This window comes from Mycetomoellerius zeteki, unplaced genomic scaffold (assembly GCF_001594055.1).
Source record: "Mycetomoellerius zeteki isolate Tzet28-1 unplaced genomic scaffold, Tzet1.0 scaffold93, whole genome shotgun sequence".
In the NCBI taxonomy this organism is placed as follows: Eukaryota; Metazoa; Arthropoda; class Insecta; order Hymenoptera; family Formicidae; genus Mycetomoellerius; species Mycetomoellerius zeteki.
The window spans coordinates 1,419,116-1,441,012 of record NW_017257968.1 but is presented as its reverse complement, the minus strand read 5'-3'; the positions used below and the strand labels follow the sequence as shown (position 1 = coordinate 1,441,012).

General features: G+C 33.2%; 1 protein-coding gene across 1 annotated transcript in view; it reads left to right on the top strand.

Moving 5' to 3' along the window:
- LOC108730528 (semaphorin-1A) overlaps positions 1-21,897 on the top strand; it is a 237,913-nt gene that overhangs the window by 38,693 nt on the left and 177,323 nt on the right. The window contains exon 2 of the mRNA XM_018460288.1: positions 3,210-3,390. Within this exon, the coding sequence (XP_018315790.1) occupies positions 3,294-3,390 (97 nt within the window). The 5' untranslated portion in view covers positions 3,210-3,293. The remainder of the gene's footprint in view (positions 1-3,209; positions 3,391-21,897) is intronic.

Genomic DNA, 21,897 nt, shown 5'->3' with positions numbered 1-21,897 from the left:
TAATTTAATTGTAATCTTTAAATGCAATTAAATTATAATACTGTAATAAAAAAAGCATTTGAGATTAATAATAATAAATTTTGTGTAAGTGTCCGGACACTGGGACGTTTACTTTATATTCTAATATTTATAATACCTCACGACTGTTTACAATAATTGTTTACTTGCTGAAGTTTGATACGTTTACCATGTACCCGAGATTTACTTGATAAATTATGTTATGCTCAGATAGTATAAAACAACAATAGTATAGTTAAATAATTTAGAATAATTTATATATTTTTGGAAATATGAGCAGTTAATAATGACACAAATTCATAAATATATTATATATATGCAATATTTATATTTATTTATATTAATATATGTAGATACATATACTATATTATTGAGTTAATTGTAGATATGTTTAATTAACAATATGTAATATATATGTATACGTATAAATATGTATATGTATGTATCGAATAATTGAATATTAAGTTAATATTTTTATTGCTGAAAACGTGTTTATATACATACGTATATACTAGCGTACTTAGAAATTTTGATTTTCTTATACAAATAATATCTATTGAGAGACAAGAGAACATCTATAGATACTTTATTTGAATATAATAATATAGAAGTCTTTGACTGTGACACTTAATTATTCTCGGTTCTATCTCAGTCACTATGCAGTCTGCATAAAACTAAAATTTCAATGATATAAAAGTATTTCTAAAAATGTCGCGTTAATAACGTAAACTTAAATGTCATTATTTTTTCTTTCCTTTTTCAAAACGAGGAGCATATCGTACCTCTATCACTTCGTTCCATCTATCAACTGAAATATTTATATAACCCACAAATTAGGCAAATTCATATTCTGAGAGCGCTGCCTCTGCGCCACGACTGATATGATAATCTCGAGTTCCGAAATTAGAGTTGTAATCACGTGGTCGTCTTTCTGTGTTTCCACGATCCTCATATATGGGACGTTGAAAATTAGATGTCTTTTCCTGCATCGAGAGAGCATCCGACGATTGAGTGGCGAGCTTTCCCGTTGTTTGTAAACGCGCGATGGAGTGTCGTCTAATGTAAAAGAAAGTCTCTCATTTTCTGTGCACGGCACACTCATGGAATCGGAAAGCGACCGTTACCGTTGCGACGAGAGACGCTGCAAGGGAAGTGACTCTCGATCTGCAACTCGTCCCTCGTATCTCTCGAAAGTAGGGCGAGCCACGCCTAGCGAGGCGCGTGTTCTTGCTCTCGCAAACATCATGGCAAACACGACGGATCCGCAGCGAAACATTCTTCTTTCGTCTCCGCGCTCGAACATGATTCACCACGATCTGATTTTATTAGATCGCGCGGGCGCGCAGCTGCCGCTGTGAAATAATCATGAATTTATGATCGTCTACCAGATGTCGAGTAACAATGCGGCTCATTGCCGCATTGGAATGCAATTGATTACACAGCCGAGATTAATTAATACTTTAACAACACAATGTAACTGTTGTCGATTTCGATTGACGTTACTGCATGCCTTTCGTACTGCTTACAAATCCGTGCAAGCAAATTGAGGTTTAACTGGCACGGTGGTTGGATATTAGAATCTTGTTTCCATTTACTTTGCTAAACTTGTCGGAGAAAAATGAACGCCGCGCGCGTAGTTAGAATGATAATTTCGCTTTGGATATTTACAAAGGCTGAAGGATGTACAAGCTGTTGAGAAAATTACTTATCAATATACATAAATCTGTGCTGAATAAAAGAAAAAAAATGACAAATAAAATTAATTGATAAAAATAATAAAACGTTGATTTAGCGATATGTAGATATTATTTGACAGGAAAAGTAAGGTTCATGTGTATGTAAATCTTTATAATAGTATTAGTTATTTCATATCTAGCTGTTCTATCTATTTTTCATCAATTTTAAATTTATCCTTTGTAATATTGTAATTTGATATTATTCTCTTGCTAATAATAAATAAATAAAAACTGACATTTTTGTTTATTTGTTGATATATTTGTCTATAATATAGAAAGTATGTTGAAATCAATTTTTCTTAAATAGATTTATTGTTAACTGAATGGGTTGAGAAAGCATTAGGCACACATTATTTGGTTGCATTTTTATCAACACCTTCATGTATATGGACATACATTATAATTTTTTTTAGCAACAAAACCGATGAGAGATTAAGACGTACGCTTAAAGCGTCTTTTGTTTAAAACTTGTACTGAATAAGAAAATATATTTCATTAATTATTATAAACTATTATTAACATATATATATATATAAACGCAAATATACATATTCGATACTACGTTTAATCTTGAACGCAGTATCGAGGTAGTAGACAGCTCCAGGACAAATAGAAACTCGAGCTAGCGACCCCTCTGCATAATGCATAACATCGTCGTCTTCTTCATCGTAGTCGTTGCAGTCGGTGGTCGTCTCCCGTTTCTTCGTTAGCCTTTTATCCTTGCTCGTACTTTCCCTTATTTATTCCAAGTAGTAGTTTTCTTCTACAAGAAGATATGCATATATAAGTTCTGCTTAAAAAGCGAGTATAAGACTCGTTTCTTATGTTCTGCTTTCTTCGTGCCATAAAGAATATATGCGTTCAATTTGGAGTATATACGCGCAATATTGTGCATATGCGAGCGAAATCAATTTTCTCTATGATATATTCTCTTTGATTCTAGAGCGTTTGCGCGACAACAATGTCATTAGACAATAATTGTGATGTAAAGAAGGACAAAACTTTCGATTTTGCTATCAAGAAAACAAAATTAAGTTATTAAAATATTTTAATTTTCGAAAAAATTGCAAGCAACAACCACAAATGTTACATTTTTGAAAGAAAAATTTAAATTGACTTTTTCTTTAAATTGTTTAGTATTCAATTTTTTTCAAATATTGGATTGTTAATTATTAGAGTTTAATAATAATTTAAAATTTATAGAAGTTTATAAAATTTATAGAGTTTAATAATAATCTAAAATTTATAAAAAATAAAAATAGTTGTCTGAAATTCTTTATATCATATATATAATCGTGGTTTTCGATAGATTAAGAAACGTTGAAATATTTTACTTATAAAATAAGAGGCACATAAACTGTAACAATACTATTTTATTACTCTAACTAGTGTGAACTTGATGAACTTTGTGATATATGTACCTGCAGAATTACAGTCGCTGTTATATGATTGCAGGAATGACGATCAGTGACGGCGATGATGAGGCTTGAAAGTTACCGTTGATTTGTCGGACATCCTGCAGGGCCATTTGTTTCCAGGATGAGCGCGTCGCTGCGGATTTTGGCTCTGATCAGCTTTGCCGCGCAAAATGTGGCTTGGCCACAGGATCCTATTCCTAGACTGCACCTCAAACATCGTGAGTAATATTTAAACAAGAATATTCGTCTATTATATTGTTCTAGTCAAGTGCAAACAACCAATTTATATTCCCATTTCCATTCAGATTCCATCTATCGTTAAATGATTCGTTTTAAGTTCTCTCTCTTTGCTTTTTTACTTACTATTTCTCAGAAATATGTAGATTTATGTATTCCATTTTTTAATTCCATTTTTTGAAAGAAAAAGAAATTTTTTTTTCAAATACAGATTTCAGAGAATTGATGGGAATATAAAATATCTTTACATGCATATTCAAAGCACTTGAACTTTCTACGTCTTATGACGCAAAAATATCGATCTTGATAATTAGATATATTTCTGCAGTTAGTTTTCGTCACGTAAAAAAATATTTTGCGCTACTCCAGCTAGAATTATAGCTGTTTTTTGTATGTGATAGAAAATTATGTATCATACGCATAGAATTTATAGCACAAATCTAAATTCTATCTCTGTCATCTATATGATTAGATGCAATACATATCCAATATCGCAGTACCTGCTAGAAATTTATCTATTCCAGCTATTTTTTATATTTAGATAATTTTCGCTGTAACTGCAAGATCACTTTTTTGAGTGGTTAGTCTCAATATTTACCACAAGGTAATCTCCGTTAAGTTATCACCTTTGCAAATTGAATTGGAAACTATCGTAAAATTAAGTGCTATTTAGCTAATTTACTGCTCCAATTTTAGTATCGAAATTATTTGCGATGAAACATTAAAATGTTTGTTTAAATTAAATAGCGCCTCTGATTAAAAAATTATACTAAATGAAAAAATATATTTATTATTTCATTACTTTTAATTCCTATAGAAATAAATTTGTAGAAACTAATGAGGAAATGATAGAAGTGTCTCAAGTACTTATATTTTAATGTCAACTCTTTTAATATCAATTCTTTTAATATCATGGAATGATAATAAGTATGGTAGACGCGCCGGCAAAAGCAATTATCTAAATTTCAATATCCGTATCTTTGCTGCAAAACTCAATAATGATCCATTACTAAATTTGGCTCGACGTGATGCCACACGGCGACCTTTTGCGAGACGGAATTTAATAAAATGTAGCCACACTTTCGCCACGCTATTTTATAGATTTATCGAGTTACTAAATTGACGGTAGTCAGCCTTTCAGAATATACATAGGCGTTCAATTAAAATTAATCTAATTAATCAATCGAAGTAGCGATATAGTCACACTTTACGCGCTAACCAACCGCGAATTTATCGGGCACCATTACCTATGGCAGGCGATCACTTTCCATTCCGCCAAAAAAGCAACATAATGATTCCATCATTATGTTGTATATAGGTAAAAATTTGTAAGCCTCTTCTTGTCGTATCAATGTTGAATCAGTTTTCTTTTAATACAAATAAAAATAAACTTCATCTTTTCTTCTCTCACTTCAAACAGATTTTAACAATATTTTTATTTAATAGAGAGTAGATTTTATCAGTTGTATATTAACATTAATAATAAATATTAAGAAGTCGATGTGACATTTAATTTCAACTTTCTGCTGCAAAATAATTGATTTTAAGTCGGTTACGTCCAAATTTCGAACTAATCGCGGAGCTTTCCTCATTTTCACATAATTTTCATTTTTTAAAAAGATAGGTACATTTAAAACAATATGGAAAGAAATCTTTTGATCTAATTATTTTTTATATTTCACAAAGTTATCTGCAAGTGCATATTATATAAAATAGTCTAATCCAAATTCGTGCGCGACAACCACGTAGAAAGTTTTGAAATTTATTCGAAGTGGGCGTCTTCTTCCGAGTCTTTCTCGAGTGACCGAAAAAAAATTGGTTAGAGTGAACTTAAAGAAGGATAACATAGATAAGAGCCCTATCCACTCGGTAGCCGTTTATCTCTTGGGCAATCTCCAACGTGCTGGTTAAACCACGGCTTAATTCTCATTCGTGTAAGCAGAGGAAGGTAGAAGAATCGTGAGAACGGTAGCGCGGCGACGGGAAATGGTTTGTCTCGTCTTCTGGATCGCGACGACCCGGGTTATTCTGTCCCTCCGAGAGGTCGCATTCTGTGCCGGATAGTAGGTGACTTTCATACGTGTCTCCTACGGTGCATTCACGCGCTGTCGACGGTCGACTCTACTCATTCAAAGGCACTTCCGCGCGATATGAGCACCCTAAAGCAACCGCACCTGTGGATTTAGTTGTGTGGCGCGACGAACGTTCTCCAAAACGAGTAGAACGGTTAGGCTAAACATAGACACACGTGATGTGTTGTATGAGCGAAGGACGAGCAAAGGAAATGCCTAAATGCAGGTTTCGGCACGTTTCGAAGAGACGTGTAGGTGCGATGTATAAAATATTTCTGAACGTACTCTTTCGTTTTACCAAGATGAAAACTTAATTTTAAAATTTAAAAAGGATCTTCCTGTTCAATCGTGTCTCGATTGTTTTCTTTTTTTTAAACTATACTCACTTTTTGACAAAATCAAATCTGTCACTTTAAAATTTATTCGAAATTTATTCGTCGAAAAAACTTCATAGAGGTTGTCGCCATAGGTTCTCGGTCATAGATCGCACGCGTCGCTTTTTATCGTAAACAAAGATACAATCGATAATTTCCGTCAAATCGGGGATGACGGCTTTTCGGAAGTTTACCCGAGCGGAAGATATAGAGAGGGAGAGGATCACACGCCGCTGCGGCGACGAGACAGCGCGATCAGCGCGGGGGTTAACGACCGTTGGAAATTCGCCGTGTCGGTGGTGGCCCCGCCTCGAAGCTTTTGACGCGGATCAAATATTGGCGTGTGTCCTGTCGATCGGCTCGCCCACGCTGCGCCACGCCGCGCCACGCCGCGCCACGCCGCGGCACGGCGCCGCGCGGTCCGCTTTGGTAAATCCTATTGAGTATTCAATTACGGCAGGGCAGCGAGGAACGGGGGTTACATACATACATACATACGTAGTTAGTCAGCCAGACTCGTTCGAGATGAAATTGAGCGCTCTCCCGCAGTGTACCCTTCGCGTCACAAATGTCAGGAATATCCTGACCTAAGGAATATTTTTACAGCTGCACAAACTAGGTATATCGGGCGATCTCGGATTATCGAGATCGTTTATACAATTAAAACAAACAAATGTGCTAACAGTTAGCTTACGTGCTTAATAATATTAGACAGAAATATTAGATTCGTGAAAAATACATACATGAAAAAGACTCGCAAAGATTGTCTAAATCTAAATGTATTTTACATCAGCAGGATATTAACATGTCATTACTTGGAAAAGACATTCAAATGTATATTAAGTTTGTTATAATGCGAATCCATGATAGTGCATGCGTGAGTGTGTCTTCGAGCATGGCAAGTCGTGTCTAACTACGTTCGATTGGAATGTAAGTAATCTCGAGGCAGGGTATGTAGGTTAACCATTTGCTACGAGAGACGGAAGCCATATACTCGACTGGTTCTCGCCAAGAGTAAGCTCGTTAGGACTCGGAAGAACTTTGTTAAGCTCCGAGACCGCGTCAACAACGGCAGTGTCTGCATTCGAGTCCGATGTGTGTTCTGTGCACTGCACACTGTGTGCGTTAAGTTTGCGTGCACTAAGAAGAGCCATCCCTTCACCGCTCTATACCTTGATCGTCGAAGCTTGAATTATTCTTCTGGCGTTCGATGTGGATATAGGATGTAGGATATAGGATTCGGGCTTCGACTTCGAATTGGAAGTTCGCTAAGTAGCGTAAATGTACCGTAAACGATAGCCCGATATAACGTATCCTCGTCGGGCATGCCGTCGGCGATTCGCTACCGACAGCTAATGCAATTTTATTCCTCAAAGTGTGGTAGCACAGTAAAATTTATTTCTGGTGAATTGAGCTAAATCGTTTGGTCAAGTTAGCAACGGAAATGTAAATTTTTATTGTCCATTGTCGCCGATTTTTTTTATTATCATGTCGAATTCATTTTGCGGGCGTAATGAGTTCTGGAATTTTTATTAAATTGAATTGCGTTACATTTAAACATTGTTTTTTTTTAAATGCAATAATATTAATTATTGTTAATTCACTCTATAAACATATTCCTTTTTCTCTTATATATATATATATTTAATTTGTCATTATAAAAAATATATGTAACGTTTTTTGTAAGTTTCGATATAATATTCTATTATTTGTGTATTTATCATTATTTAATATTTATTAGTATTTTTGAAAAATTTTTTATACGGTTAATCTTATCTTTCGTGACAAAAAAATTTCCAAATTTTCAGATTTCAAACGTTTTCATTTTCAAATTTAATCCATAATGTATTATTACTGCTATACGCATATAGACTTTAGTACGTCATCACTATTTCAATGAAAGATGCTAATGAGTTGCTAAAACATGTTGAGAACACATGTATACATACTATTCTAACATCATATCTGCTAACAACATATTCTGTCAATTGTTGCGTTACTAATCCAGTATTTTTAAAACCATTTAGGCGCGTATATGCTTAGAAATTCATGCAATACCGTAACAAAAATAATGTTTCTTTAAAGGCGTCATATCTCTATTTTTTTATTTATTATTTTTACAATATAAATAGAAAGATAAATAAAAATAATGAAGATAATTTTTTATGATTAAAATAAATAGTTTATTCAAGCTTAAATATATTTTTAAACCATGAAACATCATCGAATCAATAATCTACTGATTGTAAGTCTATTTAAATGTTCCGTGAAATCATCACAATTAAATCTGTAATTCATATTCATTTAATAATTTCATTTTAATTTGAATACTAAACATTATATACAGGGTGTTTCCAAATTAAATGGCAAAACTTCGGGAGCGTGTAGAGGAGTAAAAAACTAAGAAAAAAAGTCCTATAGACATATGCTCGTTTTTGCTTTGTTTCGCAGGAAATCACGAAAAAAAATGTTTACATTTCTTGCCATATCTAGCACCGACATATTTGATTACATTTTCCACTTTCTGTTATGAATTTGTCAGTCGCTCTTTGAAAGCCTTTAACAGTAGATGAATTTTGTCTTTTGCAATATGCCGCGTACGTATTCTAATAGTGAATATGCTGATATGGTTTTTGTATACGGTTTCTGCAACGGTAATGCTTTAAAGGCGGTGCGAGAATATGCACGACGATTTCCAAACAGAAGAGTGCCAAACCGAAGAGTGTTTATGTTGACATTTAATAGATTGCGAGAGACTGGATCATTTTCAATTCGACAAGAAAACAACCGATTTCAAGCAGCGTTACGAAGAGATTTGCAGGCAGGGAACATTTGAGCAACATTTGAGAAATCGTATCGTAGCTGCAGCGAACAGAATAAGAAGTTTATTCTTCGCCTATTCAATCAGAGCAACATTTGAGAAATCGTATCGTAGCTGCAGCGAACAGAATATCGCAAGAACAGTGCCTGGCTGCTACAAGAGCCGTGTTTGACAGATGCAATGCTTGTATTGCTGCAAGAGGTGCACATTTCGAACAAAATCTTCATTAAAAAGTTTATAAATAAAATAATTAAAATAATAAATTAAATATATTTTTTTCTTTTTTCGTGATTTCCTGCGAAACAAAGCAAAAAGGAGCATATGTCTATAGGACTTTTTTTCTTAGTTTTTTACTCCTCTACACGCTCCCGAAGTTTTGCCATTTAATTTGGAAACACCCTGTATATATATATAAAAGATAAAAAGTTGATATAATAATTGCACATATAGCTTGTAATTATATGTAAATTATATTTTGCAAAATGATTTATTACAAACTTATAACTGCTTTTAATTCAAGAGTTTATTGGTTAACTTTTAACAAAATTTTTTATCATAATATTAAAATTTCAATTATTATATCTTTTTTTAATTTTGATTAGTTAGAATAAGTTTGTTTTATTTTAAAGTACTTTTTAGCGCAATGGAGAATATTATATTTTTTACATATTATGCTGGATTTGTTTGATAAAAAGGAGTTTGTAAATAAGTCCTGTTATTTTGTCGTGCATTCGATTTATTTGCAATAAAACGCTAAATCTTTTCATTTATAAAATTTTTAACTTTAGTGCCAATAGTAATGTTTCCTCTTTTTCCGAGATTTTTTCATGTTGTTTTTCAAAGTTGAAATAAATAATCGATATCGATTATAGCGACTAAATAACAACCCAGAATAGCACAGAAAGTTCAAAAAGAATTCTTTTCTTATTCTCGACTTACGAAATGAATTTCTATTCCGCCCTATTTCTGTTCTAAAAATATTCCTGAGAGTTCCAAAACATTTCACTTTTATGTCACTAACTGAGAGCTCTTTTTCAGATTCAAAAAGTAATCTTTTTCTAGTCTATATAAATTCAAAATGAAATCGAAATAACTTTTATATAGTATTTGAGTAAAAAATTATTGAAGATCAATATTCAGCGATTTTTAGTAATTAATATCTTGTTAATTATTGCGAAAATTGCAAAATGGTAGAGGATTTTTCGACTCAGTTTTTTATTAGGAATAGCACTGTATGATTAGTGTACGTTATTTCAGATACACCCTGTGTGTATATATATACGAGTATATCTATATATATATATATGAGTCTTTTATTTGTTAGCAATACTATTGATTATATTTGTTACATTGACGAATGAAAAAAAATTAAGTTGCAATAGTAACTAATCGATCGTTTTCTTAACAAATATCACATTTATTTTTCCCTTGATTTGTTCCTATAACAAAAACATGTCTCTCAGTATTCTTTGAATTGTTTCATGTAATCTTCATTTTAGCAGGGTTTTCAGTTTTGAGTTTTTATAAAGCTATACATTATTATAAATTCAAAAAGTACGATAAATAATTTTTCCGTTTTTTTCTATTTCTTGCTTTTGTTAAGGGAAAATAACATCTCAAAAGTTGATCCAAGAAGCTGTAATTAAAGACGTGCATTTAATAACTTTGATATATTTTATATTTATCTGTGGAAGAAAGACTCGATTCTTATGTAGGTACGTTTTGATTTTGGCAATCTTAAATTTTGATGAGATCGAAAATTATGTAGGTTGACGCCAGATTATTTCATATGTAATTATGAAGTTGATTTAGGTCCGGAAGCGATATGGGGAAACTGCGTCTGTAACTAGGGAGTAACTTAATTCTGCATTAGAGGTAGCTACCTATCTCATTTAGTAGCGTACGCTAAAGGCATATCTGGACGGTAGGAGATTTACATTCACGCAAATACCCTTACGTCGGAAATAAATGAGAACTCTCTACGAGATCAAACGCGAACTATTCTATTCTCGCGTTTTGATATGTATGCGAACTCAGTCGTATATGTATTCGACAAATATCTGCGAAGCGGCACGTTCGCTGACCGTCTCAAAGAAAATATTTCTCTTTGCCTCGAAAGCTCTGTGTACAAATTTTGCGTTGCGCTCGAATGACGAATAATAACTAGTTGAGATAAATATAAAGGATGGAAATTAGAGGTTTTCTTCTAGTCCTTCTCCTCTCTTTCTTTAACTTTCTTTGTTGCATTCAAAGTTTTTAATATTGCAAACGACACGTGTTTTAACTGCTAGCACAGGTATTATAACGATAATATATAAAATGTAACAATTATTGTATATACTCGTACAATATATTTGGAAATAGATTGGCAAACTTTGCGGACAATTGTCCCACTAATTGGAAGTTAACTTTCCTTGAGCGAGAACATTGAGACAATTTTTTATATAAACCAAAAATAAAAGGTGAATTATTGAGTTATAAATTAAAATGTGAAAAATCAACAACTTTATTTTTTATATTAAACAGTATTACAGCAATTTTATTTTAATAGCATTATAAATATAAGATAAACGTTCCGTAAAATATATTATTTTAAATATGTTATTGTTTGCAAAAAATTATTGCTTTCAATTTTTGATATTACAATGAAGAAAGAAAGGCACAAAACGTTTTTATAAAATATGCTAAATTTTATAGCTTAAAATTAAATTAATATTAAAATTAATTTTAAATTTAAACGTAAAGTTAAAATTTTTTATTTGTTTGTTTTTACTCATATACAATTATTACATATATAAAATCTTTCTCTGAATAAAAGCTTTTTGACATATATAAATTACAATATAAATTTTACAATACAATAAAAAATTTTTTATTTACCGCGAAATGTTGATAATATGATATAAATTTTTTATAATAATAAATTTAAAATCTTTTCACAACTATTTAAAATTCACTTTATCGCATGTATATATTTGAGATTATCTTTCTTGCGAGCTTTCTATATGATTTCAATAAAGTTCTATGTCGTTAAATATTATCATTGTATATATAACAATAATTGAAGAAATTAGAAAATACTGTTTTAAAATAAATGTTTAATACAAATTATAATTCAGCGATTAATCTTGGAGAAGAATATTAGGATAGCATTTGTTTTGTGATATTTTTGAAAAAAGCTGCAGAGTAATAAAGTTTGTTTTAACAACTGATGGTTTCGTAAAAGTTATGTTCATATATACGATGTTAATTTTCTTGGGAAGTTCTCTTTTTGATATGTACGATATCTTCGTATTCGAATTTTTCAATCGTCAGTTGACAATCGAACAGATACTGTTAAATTTTAAAGATACTTATTTTATAGTTTAATTTAATTAATAAACGTCGCGTGTGCAAATTAAACTGTTTGGTGGAATACACTTTCAGTGCTCTAGATAGCTAAGAAATCTTGCCTTTGATTTCAAATGACCTAACTTTAACATGAACTCAATTTAGAGATTTAAATACCACGGGAGGAACGTTGAGGCTGAGATAGATACGACAAATAATAGCATTCTATTAAATATTTCTAAAGAAGAAGTTTGTCGGCATATTTATTAAAGAAAATCTTCTGTTTAAGCAAAGTACAATAGTTCCAACGTTGGTTGACCCCCGACACTATTAATGCGAGTTGTCACACTTTACTGTCAATAGCGATAACATATTTTTATCGTTTGTTTCCGGAAAATCGTGAGCGGAGAAAAATCTTCATTAAAGCATTCCAGCACCTCTTTTTAACAGGATTGTGAAGATGGTAGCATAAATTGTACGGTTTATTAGCTTTTTGAAGAATTCTCATTCCTGTGAGGTTATGATAATATAATTTACATACACTAGAAATAATATATAAGTGCATAATACAGAAATTATCGTTTTTCATTCTTAATTTGTGTAAAATGAAAAGAAAATTATAAGTCCTTTTAAAAATTTGTGCTTTTTATTTTTAATGTAATAAGTTTTAAAATATATATTATAAATATTAATGAGATATAAATCGGAATGTGAACTTTTTATGAAATATTTTTGAATTTGTCCTAATTATTTTAAAACTAATTGTAAGTAATTCAATATATGATCACACAATGTAAGATTATAAATGCCGTTCTCTCTCTCTCTCTCTCTCTCTCTCTCAGTCGAAGGAGATAATATAAGAACAAATTACGAAATATAATTATGATATTAAATTTACAAATCTAGAAAAATTGCAGAAAAATCAATCTCTCACATTATTTAAAGAAAATAATGTACAAGCAGATAATAGCGTGCTACTAATTAGATTCTCGTAGATTCACCACAGAGTGAATAAACTATAATGATCAATAGCTATAGATTTAGAATATTTTCTCTTCTAGTAGCGGATAACCGTCGCTATGCTACCAGCATGAGGTTGTCGAGTGGATTCTCGTTCGTTCAGCCAATAGTCCTGCGGCTGACGAGCGATTTCAACGGAGCGAGAGGTGTGTAGTAAAAGAAGGAAGAGAAGAATGCTTTCGAGGTGATTGATCGTCTCGCGAGGACGACGCCCCTTTCGTCCTCGCGACCAACGTTCATCCAACCGATCAGTGCCCTGCACCGCACCGCACTGCACCGTATCGTACCGTAGGGCCAGGTCGCGTCGATTTCTGATCCGCATACGCTGTACGGAACGCCTGTGTAATGTCCGCTCGATTAGCGTATTGGAAGAGAAGTCAAAAGTGTTCAATAATAAATATCATTTTTAGTTTCGAGATATAATTAAGTTTTATATTTTCGCTTATATTATAAAAAATATCTTTTAATAATTTAGAAACTTGTTTGAGGCAAGGAGAATATGATTTGTCTGTGTTTTAATGCTTAGTATCTTTAAAAATCATGCCTTAATGTTAATAAACTTGAATTTTAATGACAGAAATATCGGAAATACAAAAAAATTTTATCTGTAAAAATGTAATTTTCATTAAAAAAATTTGTTTTATCTCAAATGACACATTAAATTACGTAAACTTTTGTGTCGAATTCTGTTGCAAATTACCAACTAAATTAGATTTTTATTTAACTCTTATTAATCTTGTGAAAGTATTCAGCGAGTGGATTTTTATGGATGAATTATTCGTTAATTTACTTAACGTTGTATTTTATTACCAGATTACATTGCATTTACTGTTGGAGGCGATTCTGTAATGCGATAAACCAGGTGGCCTGGTTACGGATCCTGTGAAGATCGTAATTAATAACAGTTGGATATATTTAGTACCAAGTCTGACATTCGCAGTTCAGTGGTCGATAGCGTTAGGAAATTGCTCGCATAGTGATATAAGGCGAGGGGTATACATCGAGAGTATAAATTGAGCGGAGAAAGTACCCGCATACATGAGGAAGCAAGTTCTCGTGCGGCACAAGCGAAGGTGAAATTAACGATTCGATAGTTTTTTTTATCCTGTGTTAGGTAACGTGTTTCCGTCATTTTCTTAAGGAAAATACCACCGACTGGTATTCCGTATATAAATTTTACATTGTACATTTCTGATAATTTTAAGGAAACTATATAACACACATAAAATATAAAATTATCGCTTATGTAATTGAAAGGTCTTAAGTCTGAAGAAATATAATTTAGAGAATGGATTAAAAAAAAGTACGACATTTTAACTGATAGTTACATACGTGTGTATACATATAATGTAAAAGACTATAAAACTAATTTTCAATTTTTGTATCTATCTTTCATATAAAATATTTATTATCGCAAACTTTTGTGTTCTGGATAGTATTATTGTTATGCAACATAACTCTCAAAGACTTAATCTAAAACCCAAATATTTTAAAAATGTGTGCTTTATGACCTGATGAAAACGAATTTTTAATATTTTAGTTTATTGAAAGATTACCTTTTGAAAAAAAACCTAATTTTATAGAAGAATAAAGGATCGATGAAATAGAATTATATATAACAAAAACGCGATATGTACACTTGGCTGCCGTTATAACATGTTTATCAAAGTCATACAACTTCGGTTATCGCAGGTACACTGTATATAGGTACACGGTTGCACAGGTGCGTAATCCGTCGTTCGTTCACGAAGCTGTCGCAAGAAAAGCAAACGGATACATAACGTTCGAATCGTTGCGGTTGTTGCTATTGGTACAGTTATGAGTAAAGACGCACGAAGATCGATCTATATACACGTGTGTGCAGATATCTCAAATAAATCGGATAAACGAGACATCGTAAGTTTAGTTGCCTACATACATTGTTGACAGCCTGACAGGCGTCAATTCGTTAATTCGTTGTGTTAGATTGTCGTAGCATCGCGCCAATGGCAAGTTTTCAAGCGTACAAAACAAAAGCTAACTATCGATAAGCATTTAAGCGGCGATAAATCCACAACCTGACCGATATCGCATGGACATTTCATTCGAATGATACGGAGAGAGGGAAATGGCGCAGATAGCCGCGAATGCTCGAAATATTTGCGTGTATGGTATATCCGTAGTTAATCCCGCGTGTCCTGAAACGAGATGGGGGTAACGTCAGTAATTACTCTGTTTTGTTCCCTTTCCTCCCACGTGCAATTTCGTCTCCGTGATAGAATTTACAAATGAGGAGATAAGTGACAATTACACAAGCTATATTCCAGATCTAAGGTGAACAAACTTTTTATCTATGGATTTCTAAGACAATTTTAAATAGATTTTTATTAACAGTACTGTCGATCCATTATATCTATGTAAATTATTAAGGATTAAAAGGCAAAAACCTTCTACAGTTAAAGAATAAATTTCTGACATCAAATCTATTTTAACTTCAAGAATAGAAATTGATAATAAATTATTTATCTAATTTGAATCGGACACATTTGTAATGTACAAACTGTAGAAGATATCTAAATATATGAAATTGTACCAATATTGAAAACTAATATTCGATAACTTTTTTATCTTCTAATATCTAATAAAAAAAGACTGAACTTTAAATTAATTAAGGAATTTGCAGATATGAAAAATATGTCACCAAATTTGACACGAATTTTTACGCGAGTGTCTTGTAAAATATACAGAAAGACTTTAAAAAGAAAAGAACCGTTTAGAAACATAATTGGAACCGCTTACTTTTTCAATTTAGCAAATCCTGCCAGTATCTGATATTGAAACAAAGAAATGAATACCATGTGAGAATGTGCAGCGACGCTTGAACGTTTAATTCGCTCCTCTGTCACATAAACATCCGATATCGAAAAGAGACGAAGCCGAGTATAAACGCGGTAAAGCGCACGCGCGCACACAACATTGCCGCGGAGAAAAATGTGCAGGTGTGTACGTCGTCATCGTATAGAAAATTGCAGATGCTGCACGCCCTGGTACTTGCGAACGACGATATAGCCGCGGGACATCGCTTTCCCGAGATATACCAATATGAAATAAAAGAGATAAACGAGACAAACGCAGTATACCGGCGGCGGCGTATGTGCGCACGTATATGTATACATACGCAGGCACGAGCACATATGTGCCTATGTAAAGCTTCAGATAGAAGGGCTCTTTCGAAATGTATGTCGATAACGAGCGATACCCACGTATGAATTTTCCAGATTATATAAACGCCTTCGTACGATATTAGGTTCGTTCCTCACTGAAAAGAACGCTCGCGCCGCCGCGTTCGTCGCGGTGCGGTGGAATGATGGAGAAGACCAGGGAAATAACTCGAATTTATTCTCGTGTACACGAGTCATGCATGTTGTCTTGGTCAGTACTGTCGAATGCGGGACGATGGACGAATCCGTTTCGTTCATTTTTCGCCGGTAGAAAATTGTCGCGCGCGAAAATTTCACATCCCTCCGCGTCGCGTCGTTGAATTTTAACTCGATGCCGGTGATCTACGGTTCCCTGGAAACCGACCGATAGTCGTTTCATGAGTTATGGCTCGCTGCCGCACGCTGATGTTGCGCGAACACCCGTTACGACAGTATAACACTCGTACATTTTATATCCGTATTATTTAATTCTCTCCGACGAATAAAATCTCTGGCTTTATTATTTTGTAAAATATTAAACTAATAATGGAGCATGTAGGTGCGCTTGGTAAACAAATTAATTAGAAAAATATTCCCTATTTTTCGTCGCAATAACAATGCAACTTTGGACGGAGTGTAACAAGGATTTTTATAACACAAATAAAAAGGAAAATTTTATTTCAACCAAGATATGAGTTATTATTGGCCTAATATATATAAAATATGTTCTTAATAGCTTTTGAAATTGCGAACATGTATTAACGATACAATAAAAGTTTGAAATCGCGACGTGATTATTATCTTTTTCATTTATCACGAAATGAATTGAACGGTGCGTTAAATGATTATGCAAAAATTTCCCAGTATCAAAAGCTTGTCATCGCGCGATCATTAATTTCCATGTTTATCGGCATCCGTTAGCCCATAAATAAATGTTAACATGTCGGACGGCTTCAAATTTAATAAAAGAGTCGGTGACAAAGGGATAGGTGGCTTGCGAACGATAGATAGCGGCAGCCGAAAATTGGAACACTGACGGCTAAATATATACGAAGGCTTGTGTATGTACGTATGCTAAACGTTATAGAATTTTTAACAGCTTGACAGAATACATATACGGTCAGTTTAACGAGAGAAAAACATACATATACCTATAGATATTTCCAAACCGAGAGCATTTGGCACGCATTTGTGCGTGCTCTCGCAGAACAACGCATCATTGGTACCGGATATGACAACGAGTATAATGGTGAGCGACGATAAGTGGATATTAGGCTTTCTAGGACAGAATGCTTTTCAGTGTAATTTATGATTTCAGTGCAATTCGTGTCGAGATATAGCGTTGAGTGACCATTTCAAACCTGCAGATTTTAGAATCTGAGCTACTGCCCGTAGCTCGGTAATTAATACAAACAAAATTTATATGGACAAACATACCATGTGTAGAATTTCCCTGCATATCTGAATTTTAAAAAGACAAAGTTGGCTGCATTATATTATATAAAATAAATATTAATTGATTGATTAATTGGTTAACTGAATTAGTAAGTAATGATTAATATGGATGCTGTAATTTTCCCTTAGATCTTTTTTCATGTGTGCTTTTTTGCATTAGAGTTTCAACAGTTATTGTTGTGTTAAAAACTATTTAGAGTGAATAAGCAGGAGAATTCGTTAAAAGTTTCTCTTTGACAAAAATGCAACACCAATTAAGATTTTGAACTTATATATAAGTTATATATAAATATATAGCATTACTATATTTGAACTTATATATATATATATATAGCATTATATGTATACAATACATACTCGTAAATACATGTATACGTATATATACATATGTATATTCTATATTGCATACGTAAACAGAAATATAATTTCTTGAACTCTTAATTTTTCATTCCTTCTGTCTTTTATTCTTTTTCTTCAGTATTTTTCAAAAATATAATTTTATATTTTTTAAAAACTGTTCTATTTGTTTTAAAGCAGGAAAAGTACTGCAGCGTTTAAATATTAGGTATCTAATACCTAACGCGAATATTAGCTACATGTGGTACAAAGCAAGTATGAAACCTATACATTGAAAAATACATTTCAGCAAATATCTGCATTTCAATAACTATTTCCGTTACTATGTGTACACTTGGGATTCGGATTACGTTGCTGTTTGTGATATTTCTGGTATTTTTTTTTGTAAAAGAACGATGTTTTGTGGCGCACAATATTTTTTATATAATAATTTTGAGCGAAGATTGAGGTAGATTTGATAAAAGAGAGAAAATAATAAATGATAGATTTTTTAATATTGCATAAAAAATATATTCCATTTGCAGTTAAAATTACAGCTTACATATATGAACGTACTATAATCCAAATTTAAATGAAAATATCGTTACCTGATCTCGCCTTGCTTACAATTGTACGGCATGTTTATTGATCTGCCATCGCAGTAATTTTCTATAAATATTACGTGTTTGTTTTACAAATGAGAAAATACTTTAACATTCGTATCTATATATATGCGTATATATATATATATATACATATATATACGCGCGCGCGCGCGCGCGCGTGTGTGTATGTATACGTATATGTATACACAAATTCATTTTAGGAATTTGGAAATAAAATCTTGTAATCTTTGTTCACTTTAACTTATATTAAGTTTTTTTTAAACTTTAATTTAATTTTATTTAGAATTGTTAAAGTGCGTCGTGCAGGAAATAAATTTTGTCACCTTTTTTTATAACTCTCGGATTTTTACATATTTCTCGTTTCTCCCGCAATAATGAAATGCTTATTTCTTGCGGCAAGATTTTCAGTTTGTAGTGGCAATCCGCATTTTACAGGACAACTCGTTTGCATTTTCGGCGCGGAATCAACGCTAGGTACGTGCAATATTAAAATTACTAGGTTAGAAAAGGGGATGAGAATTCAAAGTGAAAAGCAGCCAGTCCGCTTGTGTTCGGCTCATATTCCAGCCAGATATACGTCCACACAATCCCGTGCAAAGAAGCGACACTTTTTTCGATAAGGACTGCCACGTACATATATAGCTCACGTTCGTTGCGCGCACTCGGGTTTTTAATCCAGTATAAAATGAGATGTTATATTTTAGATAAGCTTCTCGTACTTTTTTGGGCGTAATTCTGTATAAAGTACCGTTTGAGTATAATCTTACTGTCCATTATTTATTAATTATTATCATGAAGGTTTAGAAATGTATAAATATTTTAAAGTTATTTTAATTAATCGATATTGTGTTATATGGATATTTTTTTCTTTGTGTAGAATTGTTCTTAATGTCTTTTGCAAATTTAATAAGAATAATCCTGAAAAATTGAGGATGAAAAAATAATACGGTAGGCCGCGTTACATCTTTTGTGATATCTAACTGCAGAAATCAGGTGGTTTAGGTGGCGTATAAGAGCGCACCAAAATATTTCGGGATAACGTTGCTCGTGGAAAACGGCAAATGCGGGTTGCGTTTCTAATGAGCTTACTTACATCTGGCTGTGTGCGTCGGGAGTGTCGGGCGTAGTCTCCGCTATGCAAAGAACGACAACGAGCGTAATCGTGCACCATGACGAGCCAGCGAGTAACACCTTTGCCGCTGCTTCCTAGGGCAAGAGGTTGCTTCTCTCTTTCTCTCTCTCTCTCTCTCTCTCTCTCTCTCTCTCTCTTTCCTTCCGCAAAGCAGTTCTCCGTATTACCCGTGCATACTACTTCCCGTTTTTCGCCCGACGTGGGATGGCAATTACGAGACTACAGCTGGGTAACGTGCCGGCGCCCCGTGAGAGCGTCCCCTTTTAAAACTCGCGGGGGAAGGAAACACCCGCATCTTTAAACATCAGACTAACGCCACTATTATATATGTGTTTGCATATGCGTATGTATGTGTCTTATTTATATTGCAGATGCATATATTGTCTAGTGGCCGCGAACCAGCTTTCTCTCAAACTATCTTTAAAACAGATATTTTGGGTATTTATAGGTATTTTTTTATGCAAAATTTTTTTTGAAAAAATATTTGTAATATTTATACATTCATAAACTTTTATTTCTCTTTTTACTAGAGAAATAGAAGATGAAAAGGATGGAAAAGAGCGTTATTGTAGAGGATATTTTTCCACTTGTCTTAAATGGAAACTTTTTTTATAAAAAAAAATATTTCATTTGTTATAATTTTGCTAAACCAAGTGTTTTTTTTTATCAACATCTCTATTTCTGTCAATTTACACTAATTTTCATTAGACAGAAAGCCGTTTAACGTGACTTAACACGTTTATGCTAGAGTTGAGGTATGCGTTCTACAATAACTTTGTAACAGCAATATCTCAGCAGTCAAGAATTGATATAAGTTCTCTGAGGTATAGTTCAAGTTTTGATTGCTTGTGATGTAACTACATTGCATACATTAAAAGGACAGTATTCTGATTTGTTAATATATGTTCGTAGAAGGTATAATCGTTACATAACTTTATAAAAAGATTATGTCTCGTTAATGTAAATATTTTTAGTACAACTATACGCGAAACTCTACAGAATTATATATATATATATATATGTTGAAATACGTATGTATAGAAGTGAAATATTGTGCTTGAACAAAGAGTCAGTGTGTGGATTGTATCGTGCACACACATTATTTTTTGCTACTTCTTAATCTTTTTGTAAAGCTTGCTTTTAGCTTTTAGTATCCAGCAACATGAAGTCCAGTATATGTATAACGCTTTTATCGTGGGATATTTGAGAAGTCGAAATCATTAGTAATACAATACAGGGCCGCGAATGGTAATACACGCGAGTTTGAAGAAAAACTCCTTCTTTTTCTTCTTTTCCTCTTTTACAGTTATTATGATTTTGTTATTTGCATTCTAACGTCATCGCTGGATTAATTTTGCAAAAATATTGCAAATATGTTCTATATTAAAAATTTAGATTTTAAGAGCTAAACGATATGTAATTAAATTTAATATTAACAAATATTTTTCGTGACGTTACCCCGATTTAAGTATCTATGTATGTATCTAAGTATATTAAATATATACTTATAGTACATACGGGTATGTATTAAAATATATATATAATCTCTAGAATTTTTCTCTGTCGAAGCGTTTTGGAAAGGTATATAACCAGGCCGTCGGTATTCTCATATTTCGCTAGCGTGCGAATGCGAGCGCGGAAAGTTTATGAGTCGGCGGAGGCGTTCCGCCGTTTCGCCGTTCCGCGTCACTTTCGTCGGCACCGACTTTACGATCGTCGTATTTATAAGATCGTTGGTTTATACACGTGGAAACTTCTTACTTACGCAGTGTACATACGTACGTATGTACGTACGTACGGCACGTGAGAAGGAGCCCGACATTACGAGAGCAGCTACGACGTGGAGTGGAATGAAATGGAATAATAAGAGAAGAGAAGGAGGCTAGGCGGCGGAGGTGAAACGGGAACGAGGAGAAAGAGGAGAGAAGAAGGCTGTAGGGAAGAAAGTCGAGGATTCGAGAACCGGTGCTGACGTCGAAACGCGGCCGAGTATCGATTGTCCTATGCTCGACGTTTTTCTCCTCTTCTTCGCCTTTTGAGCCTTGAAGACGGCGCCTCTTTCCACGTGACCGGTTTAATTTCGATCACTTCACTGTTCTTCTAAGGCCGTCTTTCACCCCGGATTATAGATCGTTCTTACTGG